Below are 13,042 nucleotides of genomic sequence, written 5' to 3'. Positions count from 1 at the left end.
CACTCATCATGAAATGTTAAGATTTTTTCTTTATATATTGCTGGTTTCCATTTGCTAATATGTTAAGACTTTAAAAATATATATATATATATGTTCAGGGGCCCTTTGGTGGCTCAGTCATTTGAGCATGTCCTTTCTTCTCAGGTTGTGATTGCAAGGTCCTGGGATCAAGTGGCAGCATTGGGCTCTCTGCTCAGTAGGGAGTCTGCTTCTCCCTCTCCTTCTCTCCCTGTTCATGCTCTCTCTCTCTCTCAAATAAATAAATACAAAAGAAAAACTTAAAAAAATATTTTCATGAGGGATTTCCATATATACACTTTTGTAGTGTTTTAGTACAATTTTGGTACTAGGGTTTTTAATGTCTTCATGTAACTTGTGGAATGTAACTCCTCCTTTATTTCCATAAAGATTTTGCTTAGCAGTAGTAGTATACTTTTCTTTTTTTTTTTTAAAGATTTTATTTATTTATTTGTCAGAGAGAGAGAGGGGGAGAGAGAGAAGTATACTTTTCTTAAATAATTTAATAAATTCACGAAAAGGCAACCTAAGCCTAGAATTACAGTTTTTATTTTGTACAAATTCATCTCTTGAATTCTTTTTTTTTTAAGATTTTATTTATTTATTTGACAGAGATAACAAGTAGGCAGAGAGGCAGGCAGAGAGAGTTGGGGAGGCAAGCTCCCCACTGAGCAGAGAGACCAATTCGGGCTCGATCCCAGGACCCTCAGATCATGACCTGAGACAAAGGCAGAGGCTTAACCACTGAGCCACCCAGGTGCCCCAATCTCTTGAATTCTTATTGGACTTTTCTGATACTTTTTCTTCTTTTATAAATTTTGGTAAAATATTTTTCAAGATTTTTTTTTCCATTTTAACTGAGTTATGAATTTATTTGCATGAAATTATTCATCATATCCTTCTATTATTCCTTTTAATGTTTTTTGGCTGCAGTAATTCCACCTTCTTCATTCCTGATATTAATAACTTGTATTTTCTCACTCTTTTCCTACATCGTTTTTGCAATAAGCTTTATTAATCTTTCCAATGAACCCATTTTTGTCTTGGTTAATTTTTCTGTTATTTTGTTCCAATCTTACTCTTTTTCACTTTTATTTTTATTATTTTCTGTCTTCTGATTTAATTTGCTTTTTCATATCTAACTTCTTAAGTTGAAAACATACATCATTGAGTTTGTACCTTTCTTTTATGCATACATTTAAATCTTTGAATTTCACTCAAAAGACTGCTTTGGATCTGTCACAGAATTTGACATATTATTTTATTCTGTTCAAAATGGATATACATTTTAAAGTAATATGCTTATGTATTAAAATATTACCTTTAAAATATATCATGTTTTCCAAAAAAAGAATAAAAAATCAAGAAATATGTATTCTAATCCTAACTGTAAAAAATACTGAATTGTGAAATTTCAGTTTAAGACATATATTACTCATATTTAAAGAAAGAAAGATATTAGTAGATTTCTTATGAGATTCTGATATGAAATATTTTAGTGTCAAGTGCACCAATTTAGGTAACATGAATGAAGTTACTTCCAATTAAAGCATATATCAAGAACATTTATAAAGAGCCCATATGTATCACTTCTCAGCCTTTTGGCTAAGATCAAGTGTATAAAGAGCCCATATAAACTTTTTTTGCATGGTGGAAAATTATGGTATCTAAAAATTGACTTCCTCATACATTGAGACATGATAATAAATAGAATCTCTGTAGACAAACCACATTCTGGACAATTATAAGTATGGTTCATATGTGTAGGTCACTTTGGATAATGAAATGAAATAATAATTTTATAAGGTTATATGTTTTTATTTAATAAAGCCTTGCAATATTTCTGAAATCAAAGATCAATACATGGTTCTCTTTCAGGGTCCCACTTTATTCACTTAGCTTACTTGCAAAACTCCAGCTTTGATATAAGTGAAACTAAAATTAATTTTAATAACTTATTTTCTTGACATTACTGAGTATATGGAAATATATAATGTAGAATGCATCAGTCTAGAATATTTTGGTGTTCTAACCAGTGGGATGTTGTGATGTTTATTCTACAGGTGCTCCAAGTGACCAGAGCAGTGGCACCTCCTCTCCTCTTTGTGATAGTGGCTTGCATCTCAACTATCATCCCAACAATACAGTAAGATGACCAAGCCATAGTTCAGATAAATAAGGAGATAACACAAAGAAAGGAAAAGAGTTATATATATACATACATGAAACATACAATATATAAATGAATACATTACATATTATATATAAATATATATTACATGTGAGTATATAATATATATTATATATATATGAATAATCACAGTTTGCAAAATATGCTAATGACTCTTATTGCTCTGATATAGTTAAATCCTTGTTTGCCTCATCCTTTAAACGTTAGGAGTTAAGATTATTTTTTATAACAGTTATTTTTTAATGTCATTTTTCTCCTCTTGGGTCTGCATTAAGCCTTTTGTAAGCTGTAGAGACTTAATTTCATGAGATCACACATAACATCTCATAATCATTTTATAACAGTGCATATTGTACGTAATTTCATGCTCTAACTGATTTGACATGATTTTTATCATTTTTCTTTTGAAATAATTTAGCTGAAAGTAGCTATTTAATTTTCCATTTGGTAGGATTTCTTGACAATCTGCAGGCATACCAGGAAATTAATGCAAAGAGAGAATAGTCTAAAATCTTGTTAAAATGTCACAAATGTTAGACTATAGATGTACTTAATCATTGATAAAATTGGCATATTTTTTATATATATTTAATAAAATGTTAAATTTTCTTTTCCAATTATAATGTGAAGGAAACAAGTTTTTGTTGTTGTTTTTTGGATTTTTTTTATAAATATGTTTGGGACACCTTATATTTCACCCTTCAAAATGTTTACACATGCTAAAGACAAAACAGTTCTCTCAGGTTATATGTGAGTCTAACAGATTTCCCCTGAGATCACAAACATGAAGAATAACAGTAGTGCTGATATTAAATAGAGTTTTATTTTTCTATTCTACATATTAGGATATGTAGAAAGCACATATCACTTCTGCCTTGTAAGATTCATCTTTCATTTGACATTCTTGGCCAAACTGTGGCATTTCACCTCAAAGTACTCCTTTTGAGCATCTTCAGCCTTCATTGTACCTCAGTGCACCACTACATTCCCTAACTGTGTACCTTAGGTACCCAAGTCTTTTTAAATTTTATTATTTCTTTGTTCTTAAACCTTGGCAAGACCAAGGGTTATCTCTATCCTCACAAACCAACCACATCTGAGTGTATTTCATCTGATCTTCTCTTTTATTTATGTTGCCAGAGAAATAATTGTCACATTATAGATAATATTTAAAACACTGCTCTTCAGAAGACGGCAAGATCTTAGTGACTTAAACATTGCTTTCCTAATGAATCAATGAATATATACATTCTGTGCTGCCACTAGCATGCTTCTTAATACTACATACTTCTTACAATCTCCAACCAAACCTTTACATTTTACTTCAGAAACTACTCACCTTCTTTCCTTACTATTTAGATGCTCTTGGTGCTTTGGATGCTTTTCCAGTCCGCTTTACTGGGCAGACCTATACCCAGCCGCTGTGAGTGGGTTACCAAACCATGCCATCACACTCCCCACCCCACATATCCCGCCCCCAACTCACCCCATTCACTGTTGACTTCTCTGGAGTCACTACTCCCTCCCAGGTGGTTGCAGCCAACAGTGTGAGATCTTCAGGAGCCCACATCTCTGCCAAGGTTGTTCCTTGCCTCATCCACTGCTTTCCTCAGTCATCACAGGTTTATCCTGAGAACTTTCCCTTCACATATCATTGAAACAAAAGTCCCCATCTCAGCTCTGCTCCTCAGATAGGAAGGAAGAGCTCTTTTACTTCAGAATAGGCAGAAGCTGTTTAGTCACATTTTTAATCTAATTCTTGTCCTATTACCCTTGGATGCCTCTATAATAATGAGAAGTGGAGAAGTCAACATAGAAGGACTATGGCTAAGAATCAGTCTTCTTCTTCTTCTTCCTTTTTTTTTTTAATAACTCATCTCATTAACACATAAAAACATCTGTGAATTTAATTTCATGAATGATGCCTCTACGTTGTTGCTTGCTATCATGTCCTCTTTAGAAAGGTACGATTAAGCAATAAAATCATTGAGTAATTCTACAACATAACTCTTCCACATAAATCCCTCTATATAAAATTTAAAATACAATTGTAAATTTCCCTTACACGAATTATGTCTTTTTATTTTCAAGAGGGAATTTTATTTTCATTTTTAGCATTAGGATTGAACACTATTTTGCCATTGCTGAAGATCTTTAGGTTCAGGGCAATTCATGATACTTACCATGATTTTAGAGAATAAGAACCAAGACATATGTAAATTGAAATAAAGTATATTAAAAATAAAAAAAATAATGTGCTTCAATTAAATAAATTTTTACTAAGTATCTTCTTTGTGGAAACACTCTTCTAGACACCATGGGGAGAAGTTAATTGTGTGTTCTGACCCAAAAAGTTTAAAATTCAGATCTATAGACAAATGCATAAAATTAACTATAATAGAAGCAGAAAAAGAACAATGGATATTAACATTTAGATATCAGAGGAAAGGACTACTAGGGACTTTGAATATCTGATTTAATTGAGCTCAACAAAGATTGAGGGACTACGAACCAAATCTTTGTTCTAATGCCTATAAGAAAGTAAATCTTCAGGCCCCATCAGATCACTCTGACTTACCTGGCCAGTGCTATCCTGTGTTTCTCTTCTGTGTCTTGATAGGCTTGGAGGCAGGTATGGAGAGTGGAGGACATTTCTACCCAGAGATTTCTAAAATTAGGAGTAGTTAAAGGCATGTTTTCTTCTGATCCCTCACTAAATAACAATGAACAAGGGTAAATAGGAAACAAATATGAACTGAGAAACATTTTTCCACAGAATATGTGCACAGTCTAAACAGTCTTAATTCTCTGATCTGTCTAAATCCTCAATTCTATTCTGGACCCAGGTAACCCCATTTTTTAATTACTAAGGCTTAATTATTCTCTGAAGCAAATTTTGAGTATCTAGGCACTATTTTTGTTTTCTGAAACAGCATTTTAAGCATATGGGAAAATATATTAACATCACTCCACCGTCTTACTAAAAATATAGTCTAGCCATTCTAAGGACTCCAGGTCACTGATTCTAGGGTATACAAGAGTCCTCTGGTTTGCAGCCAATGTGGAAGAACAGAATTTGTTTTGTGCTCACCAGGAGACTCAATTTCAGATAAGTAGCTAACCAGATTCTGAGAAAAACTTTTTTTAACTGTATACCTTTACTGAATACTTTTTATGCCAAGTCCTTACAAAATCTGGATTAGCATTTTGCTCTATAGCCAATTCTATTTTGGTATAATGATTGTTCTTGAGATTGTTGCATGGCAATATACCTTGAGTTGTGTTAAGTTTGGGGCAAAGAATCTATTTTAAAGCAAAGACTATGTAAATATTACTTTTCCCACTCACATTATTACTATTCTAGAAAACAACATTCTTGACATTGAAGAATAAAGCTCTTAAAAAGTAGTTATGAGACTTAAACTATAAAAGCCATTATTTTAGTTCATTCATATATAATTAAAAATAACTCTAAGATATAGTAATAAATACTATTAAAGAAAAAATAGAAAACAAAATTATATTCAATTTTCATAATTAAATAAGGATGAATAATCTTCAAAGCTCATTATAAATAACAGATCTGTAAAATGAAATACATTAATGTTGATTCACTCAATAGCTGAAGTGGGACTTATTTCATACTTTTTATAAGGAAACATAAAAGAAAGTGACATTTGACAACTTTGTTTCTTGGAAGTATCAAGTTCAGATGCTACATCAAAGACATGTCAAAGATCACGTTTTTTTTTTTTTTAAGATTTAATTTATTTATTTGACAGATCAGGAGTAGGCAGAGAGAGAGAGGAGGAAGCAGGCTCCCCATCGAGCAGAGAACCCGACGCGGGGCTCAATCCCAAGACCCTGAGATCATGACCTGAGCTGTAGGCAGAGGCTTTAACCCACTGAGCCACCCAGGCGCCCCCACATGTATTTTCACATATGAAATATTTTATATTTCAGGGGGCGCCTGGGTGGCTCAGTGGGTTAAAACCTCTGCCTTCAGCTCAGGTCATGATCCCAGCGTCCCGGGATCTAGCCTCGCATAGGGCTGTCTGCTTGGCAGGGAGCCTGCTTTCCCCTCTCTCTCTGCCTCCTTGTGATCTCTGGCTAATAAATAAATAAAATCTTTAAAAAAATATTTTATATTTCATATGTTCATATAAGACTATGAAGTCTTATGAAACATGATTTCTAAGGCTTATATTCATCTATTAGTGATTATCATTGTCCTCAATATTCCATTGCTTAACTCTTCTATCTTGTTATACTTCCTATGTCATTTGTTCATGGAACATAAAAAGGAAAGGGAACTACTTGTATTTTTCAAGAAAGATGAGGAACCATCTTTAAATAACTTGCCTAAAATCATATAACAGAATTGTGAAATAATCAAGACAAAAATCTGAGTTATTCTTTGCATGGTTTCACCTCTGATTATGAATGGTAAATGTTGTGCTATAATAGATATGATGGCCCTAGAATCATAAAGAGATAGGTCCGAATGAATCTGCCTGGCACTGTCATTTTCCAGCGGGCTGACCTGGGCCATTTATTTACTGTAAAACTTCTCAGGAGAGAACCATACACCCTGTGGGGTCCTTTGAGTCCATTCCAGACATATGTTGACATGTGCTTGATAGTTATAGGGCAGCTTGGTGGGACCTGGGACACTTAAACTTGCTACAGTCTGTTCTGGTCACAGAAACCTAGTCGGTTTATCCTTGTGTGTCACTGAAGATTATTGTTTTTTCAAGGGTCCTCATGCAGAAAGTGGGGACATAATAGTTTACTGAGTCCAAAAATGCTTTAGGTTTTTCTTTTGTGAGCAGAAGCCTCGTGATATCCTTACCTTTAGAGATAAACACACTAAAACACAGAGATTTTAAATAAATTGCCCTTAGGTTTAAAGGACTGGTCAGTTGGGAAATTGGCATTCTTGAACCGGGGTGCTCTGATTCAGAAGTCAGAGCTGAACCCTCCCCACCTTGTGGTACTGTCACCTAACTGACTCCATTCCAAATATTGACCATCTATAACATGTGACATCAAGGAGAGAAGAAAGATTAACATGAAATCTATGTCTGTGCCTTAGCAATCACCAAATAAGCATGAAATAAGCACCAAATAAGCATGTTGTATCAAAGGCTGGGTGTCTTGGAAACCAATTACCAGTAGGGGGCACCCTCAACTGGATGGTCTTTGCAAGTCTACCCTTGCTTTCTCAACAACTGGAAGGATTTAATACATTTTTATTGGCACAGTTGATACCAATTAACATAATAATACCAAAGAGCACTCAACCTTTAGAGAAAATAATGGAAGTTTTCTCCCCTAAGCAATTTTGAAGAAATTAATACCTTAAAGAAAATATTAGGGGAGCCTAGCTGACTCAATTGGTGGAGCACCTGGTCCTTGATCTTGGGGCTGTGGACTCAGGCCCCATGTTGGGTGTAGAGATTACTTAAAAATAAAATTGTTAAAAAAAAAAAAGAAAATGTTACTAATAATATTGGTATTAATGGAGTTTCAATATCCAGACTAAAATAGGATCGTCTTCCAAAATCATCACTAAAAAATTATAAATTTATAGAATATAAAGAAATCAGTTTGTGCCTTGGCCCCCATACAATCCATCCCAATTTAAATATCAGCATTATTCCATGTACCACTGCCAGGAAGAAATATTAAAGTAAATCTGAAATAATGAAAGAAGCATGAATCATCATCAAGTGTGAAAAGCCCCAATTTTATTCAAATATATATCTTTTCTATACATAAGGAAAAAGACCTAAACTTCTAATGAAACTTAAAATACATGTAATTTTAAACCAGCAGTGGTTGACTTGACATGACTTTCAAACAATGTAAGAAAATACGAACATTTCATAAACATGAAGTTACAACAATGGACAAAGAGTACCTCGAGTAGTTTTTAAAAGCTGTTTTATAAGAATATTTACTCTACTCAAAAATATTTACGAGCAACTGATAAATCACAAGCACTTACATAGCACTTTTTAGTGCTTAGCAGATACTCAGAAAATTGTGGCTGATGGAATGAAATACAAATTTTTATGTTGTCACTTACTGCTTCATTGCAGTTACAGCTTGCCTCTTATTTCCCATTCCTGATTGAATTCAGTTCTGTCATCCTTTTATTTTTTCTTCCTTCTCCCCACTTCATTTTTTTTTCATACGCTTTCCCTACCACTCTTAATCTCAGTGATTCCTTTCTCACATTCCTATAGAATGCCTTTAATAAAGAAATTAACGGATGCAGCTTTATTGGCAATGAATATGGATCCCTTTTTGAGGCAGTCTATAAATGTCTTTTGATTATTTAGGGGCAAAAATTAATCCTCTCCAAAGGAAAAGTATTTGTTACATAGAAACTCAAAACACAGAAGCGAAAAAAAGAACATTGATTGTTTGTATTCTTTTCAGGACACATTATCATGTTCTTCATGGCCAACATCTCCAGGTTTGAGATGGGAAAAGCGATGGTGTGACCTTAGGCTGATTCCGCTGCTTCATTCACGTTTTTCTCAGTATGTGCCTGGGACAGATTTGAGTCGGTGAGTTCAAGTTAGTAGGTTTTGACTTTCTGTTCACTGCAAAAGAGGCCTACAACTAAACTTTTAACATAATATGGCTTATGATTTTTATTCTCAACACACTTCTAATAGTAGAAAGAAGAACTACAAAAAAAAGTAGTATAACACAGTAAAACATTTAGGAATTCAATGACTTGAAACATTCAGTTAAGGCCCTAACTCTACCAACTTCTGTAATAGATTTAGTGTCTTAATAATAAATAGAGTTTTATTGTTTTCTTTTAATTTCTTATCTTAGTTTTAGTAAGTTGTTTTTTCTCGAGGAAATTATGTAGTTCATTTAGGTAGCAAACTTTATTTTCATGTACTTAATAGCAGTGCTATCTCACGCTATCTTTTTAAATAAAGGTAAATTATTAGCAATGTCCTGAAGCTCTGCATTTTGTGTTTTATAAATAATGAGTTTCTGCTTCTTTCTTGATTGTTTTCATTCCTTAAATTCTTTGGCTTGAGTTTTTGTTCTTATAGTTTCTTGAGATTGATGTTCTAGGTGTCCTGAGACTTCTCTGTAACAAGTGGTATAGTAAATATTTTAGGCTTTGCAGGTCTAATTTCTCTATCACAACTATTGAATTCTTCCTTTGTTTCATGAAAACTCCCATAGACAATATATAAACAAATGGGTATGGCTGTATTCCAATAAAACTTTATTTATAAAAACAGGTGTCAGGCAAGATTTGGTCTGTAGGTCATAGTTTCCTAAACTTTTGTTTGATCATTAATTTTTCAGACTTCCTTTGCTAATATATGTAGTCAGAACCGCACATTTCCATCAAAGTCTGCTCTAGCTATACCCAGAAATTCAGGATTATGTCTTGATTTAGTTACATAGCTTTTTAGTGTATCATTTGGTATAGTTTTCTGAGTGGTTGCTCATCTCATCACACCCTGCTATTGATTTATCACTTTGAATGAAGTATAGAAATATTACTTTCATTTAGGTCCTTTAATCCTCCCTAATTTGTAAGCATAATTATCTTAACTTTTTCTACATATATCAAGCACCATATCAGATGGTATGATTTTTGTTTCAGTCATCAAAAATGATCATAAAAACTCATGGAAAGGATAGTTTTTTAATATTTAACCTAAGTTTTACCAATTTCAATATTCTTTCTTTCAAAAGTTCTAAGCCTTCTGTTAACATTTCCTTTCTATTTAGAGGTGTTTTTTTTAAATTTTTTATTAGCCATTCTTTAAAGGTATATTTACTTGTATCAAATTCTCTTAGTTTACTTTGTCTGAAAATATCTTCATTTTACCTTAACTCCTAGGATTAGTTCCCATGGATATAGAAATCAAAGTTGATAATTCTTGCCTTGTATCTGAAAAACGTCATGCAGTGCTTTGGGCCCCTTGATCATTCAAATTGGTGCTTCCCTATAAATAATATGCCCTTTCTTGCTTCCTGTTTTCAAAGGATTTCTGTTTTTTTTTTCTTTTTTTTTTTAGTTTTCAGAAGTTTAATTATGATGTATCTTTGGATGGATTTCTTTGGTTTTTTTCTCTCCTGGTTTCCCTCAGCTTCTTAAATCTGTATGTATATGACTTTCAGCAAATTATGGATGTTTTCTGTCATTACTTCTTTAAATACTTTGACAGTCCCAGTCTCTCTTCTTTCCTTCTGTCACTTTGATAATACAATGTTAGCTTTTATATTATTCTTCCACAGATCTATGAAAATTTATACTTTTGTTTTTCAATCAATTTTCTTTCTGTTATACAGACTGGGTAAATTCTATTGATCTGTCTTCAAATTCTATGATTCTGTCTTCTTTTGTTTCCATTCTGCTGTTGAGCTCATTCACCATGATTTTATTTTTTTGTTGTTGTTGATGTGATATTCAGGTCTATCATGTCTATTTGAGGTGTGTGTGTTTATTGCTGAAATTTTCTAATTTTTTGTTTGTTTTAAGAGCACTTGTAATTGCTAATTAAAGCATATTTATTATGACTGGTTTAAAATACTTGTCAAAATAATTTCAGTATCTTGTTCATCTCAGTATTGGTGTGTTTGGATTATCTTTTCTCATTCAGGTTGTAATTTTCCTGGCTTTAGTAAAACCAGTGATTTAAAAAAAAAATTTATCCCAGACTTTTTGGGTATTAAATTATGAGACTTTTGATTCTTTTTTAATCTCCCTTTTAAAGCAGGTAATCTCTTTGTTGCCATGTAATATGAGGGCTGGATGGGTGTGTATGTTAAATTCCCTGAATCCCTACTCATACCGCCTCATTAAAAATTACTGAAATGCAAGTTGTCAAACTCCTCAGTCCCTCTAACTAAATCCTGGTGAATGTCAAATGCCAACTGGATCATGCAGTGCCTTTGACTGGAATGTCTGCTTATTTTCCTGCTTGACCCTGCTGCCTCCTGGGAGGGTGGAAGGGCAGGATTGACTGCATTGCTTTATTGCTGCAGGATGAGGTAGATGCTCAGCTCTCCATAGTGAGACCCTATGGACAGAGAGGAGGAGATGGAGGGAAAGCTGAGGGCAATAAGTCCCACCTCCCACCACCTCACTTAACCTTGGTGATGACAGGTGGGCATGGAAGCTAGGCTTCCTGCTGATCCATGGTGGTTAGCACAGGAGGAGAAACAGAGTACCCACTAACTCCATTTCAGGCCACCTTCCTGAGTTTAATTGCTGCAGAGTGGGGATGGAGGTTAAGCTTCCCACTAGGTCCCAGTGATATTATCTCAAGGGGAATGGAAATTCTGTCTGCTTCTTTGATGTGGGAAATGGAGGATCAGTTTCCTGCATGGTCTCTTGAACACCACTAAGTGATGGAATCAGAGGATGTGTGGAAGACTAGCTCCCTGCTTGGCCCTGATGAAACCTGGGGAAAAGGAGACAGTGGTTCCATTGATGCTTGATTGTATTAGGGCAGGTTTCCAAAAAATAGTGAATGTGGTTAGCCTACTCATTTCATAGTCCTTTAGGGAGAAGAGACTTTGTTGTCTCTTTTCTGTCTTGCTGTTTCTGTCTTTTCTGTCTTGCTGTTAGTGATTCTGGGTTGCAGACTCCTAGAGCACACTGTCTAGGATATATGGGAGGCAGTAAGAAAACCCACAAGACTTACCACCTTGCCATTCCTCAAGTCAAAAGGTCCCTAGGCAATTAGCCTTATCCTTTTCTTTTCATTCGTCATCTCTACCTGTTGTTGGAGTATGTCCATGGTTCGTTAATTGTGTTGGGTGGAATTTGAGAAGAATGGGGCTACTCCTTCTTGGCCAGAATTGGAGTCTGGAAGTGTTGCTATTCATGAAGCTATTTTTTTTAAGTATTCATTTAATTATATTTTCTAATTTTTGTTATAATTACTTCTTTGACTCATGGATTATATTTTAGATAAAAATGTATTGCAAAATTTCAAAATATTTTGGGATTTTTCTAATTATCTCTTTTGTTATTGCTTTCTAGTATAATTTTATATAGAATAATTTCAAGCCTTTAATACTTGTTGAAACTTGATTTCATCCAGTGTGTGAATAGTTCTAAATGTTCCATATACACTTAAAAGAATCTGTATTGTCATTTCCTAAAGTATTTTACATATTTTACATATGCAGTATTTTACATATTTCAACTAAGTCATATTTATTCATATTGAGAAAGATGCATTTCAGTGTGACTTTGTGTCTTTGTGTGGTGACTTTGTGTGTCTCTTCTTTTTAGTGTGTCAATATTTGCTGTATACATTTAATTTTATTTTATTGGATATAAGAAGATTTAGAACTTTATGACTTTTTGATGTATAACCTTTTTATCATTATGAAATGTCCCATATCTCTGAAATTGTTTCTTGCTTTCAAGAATTGCCCCAAATTTACATTATATATTCTTTTATTGATTTCTTTCAACTTTCATCAGTCTTACTCTACAAAATGTGTCCTTTCTGAGCTGTATATATTTTTCTTTTATTTCTTTTTTTTTAAAAATCCAAAATAACAATCTTAATCTTCCAATTGGATTATTTAGTCTAGTTCTTGTAATTACTGGTATATTTGGGATTATATCTACTGTCTTAGTATTTGTTTTCTATTCAACACTTTAGGTTTTTATTTTTTATAATTAAACATTTTATCTTGAGATAGTTGTACTTTCACATGTAGTTGTATGAAAGAATACAGGTATTCTGTTTACTCCTTACCCATTTTCCCAAATGGTAACTTCTTGAAAAACTATAGTACCATACCACATTCAGGAAATGA

The 13,042-nt window shown here is 33.5% G+C and overlaps 1 protein-coding gene across 2 annotated transcripts in view; it reads left to right on the top strand.

Annotated features, from left to right (window-relative positions):
• LOC111155451 (syntrophin gamma 1) overlaps positions 1–13,042 on the top strand; it is a 357,699-nt gene that overhangs the window by 121,694 nt on the left and 222,963 nt on the right. For both annotated transcript variants that reach the window (XM_022515614.1, XM_022515615.1), the window contains exons 8-9: positions 2,082–2,164; positions 8,657–8,787. In XM_022515614.1, the coding sequence (XP_022371322.1) occupies positions 2,082–2,164; positions 8,657–8,787 (214 nt within the window). The remainder of the gene's footprint in view (positions 1–2,081; positions 2,165–8,656; positions 8,788–13,042) is intronic.

Source organism: Enhydra lutris, unplaced genomic scaffold (genome assembly GCF_002288905.1).
Source record: "Enhydra lutris kenyoni isolate GAN:26980312 unplaced genomic scaffold, ASM228890v2 scaffoldscaffold41, whole genome shotgun sequence".
In the NCBI taxonomy this organism is placed as follows: domain Eukaryota; kingdom Metazoa; phylum Chordata; class Mammalia; order Carnivora; family Mustelidae; genus Enhydra; species Enhydra lutris.
This window is presented reverse-complemented; position numbering and strand designations above follow the sequence as displayed.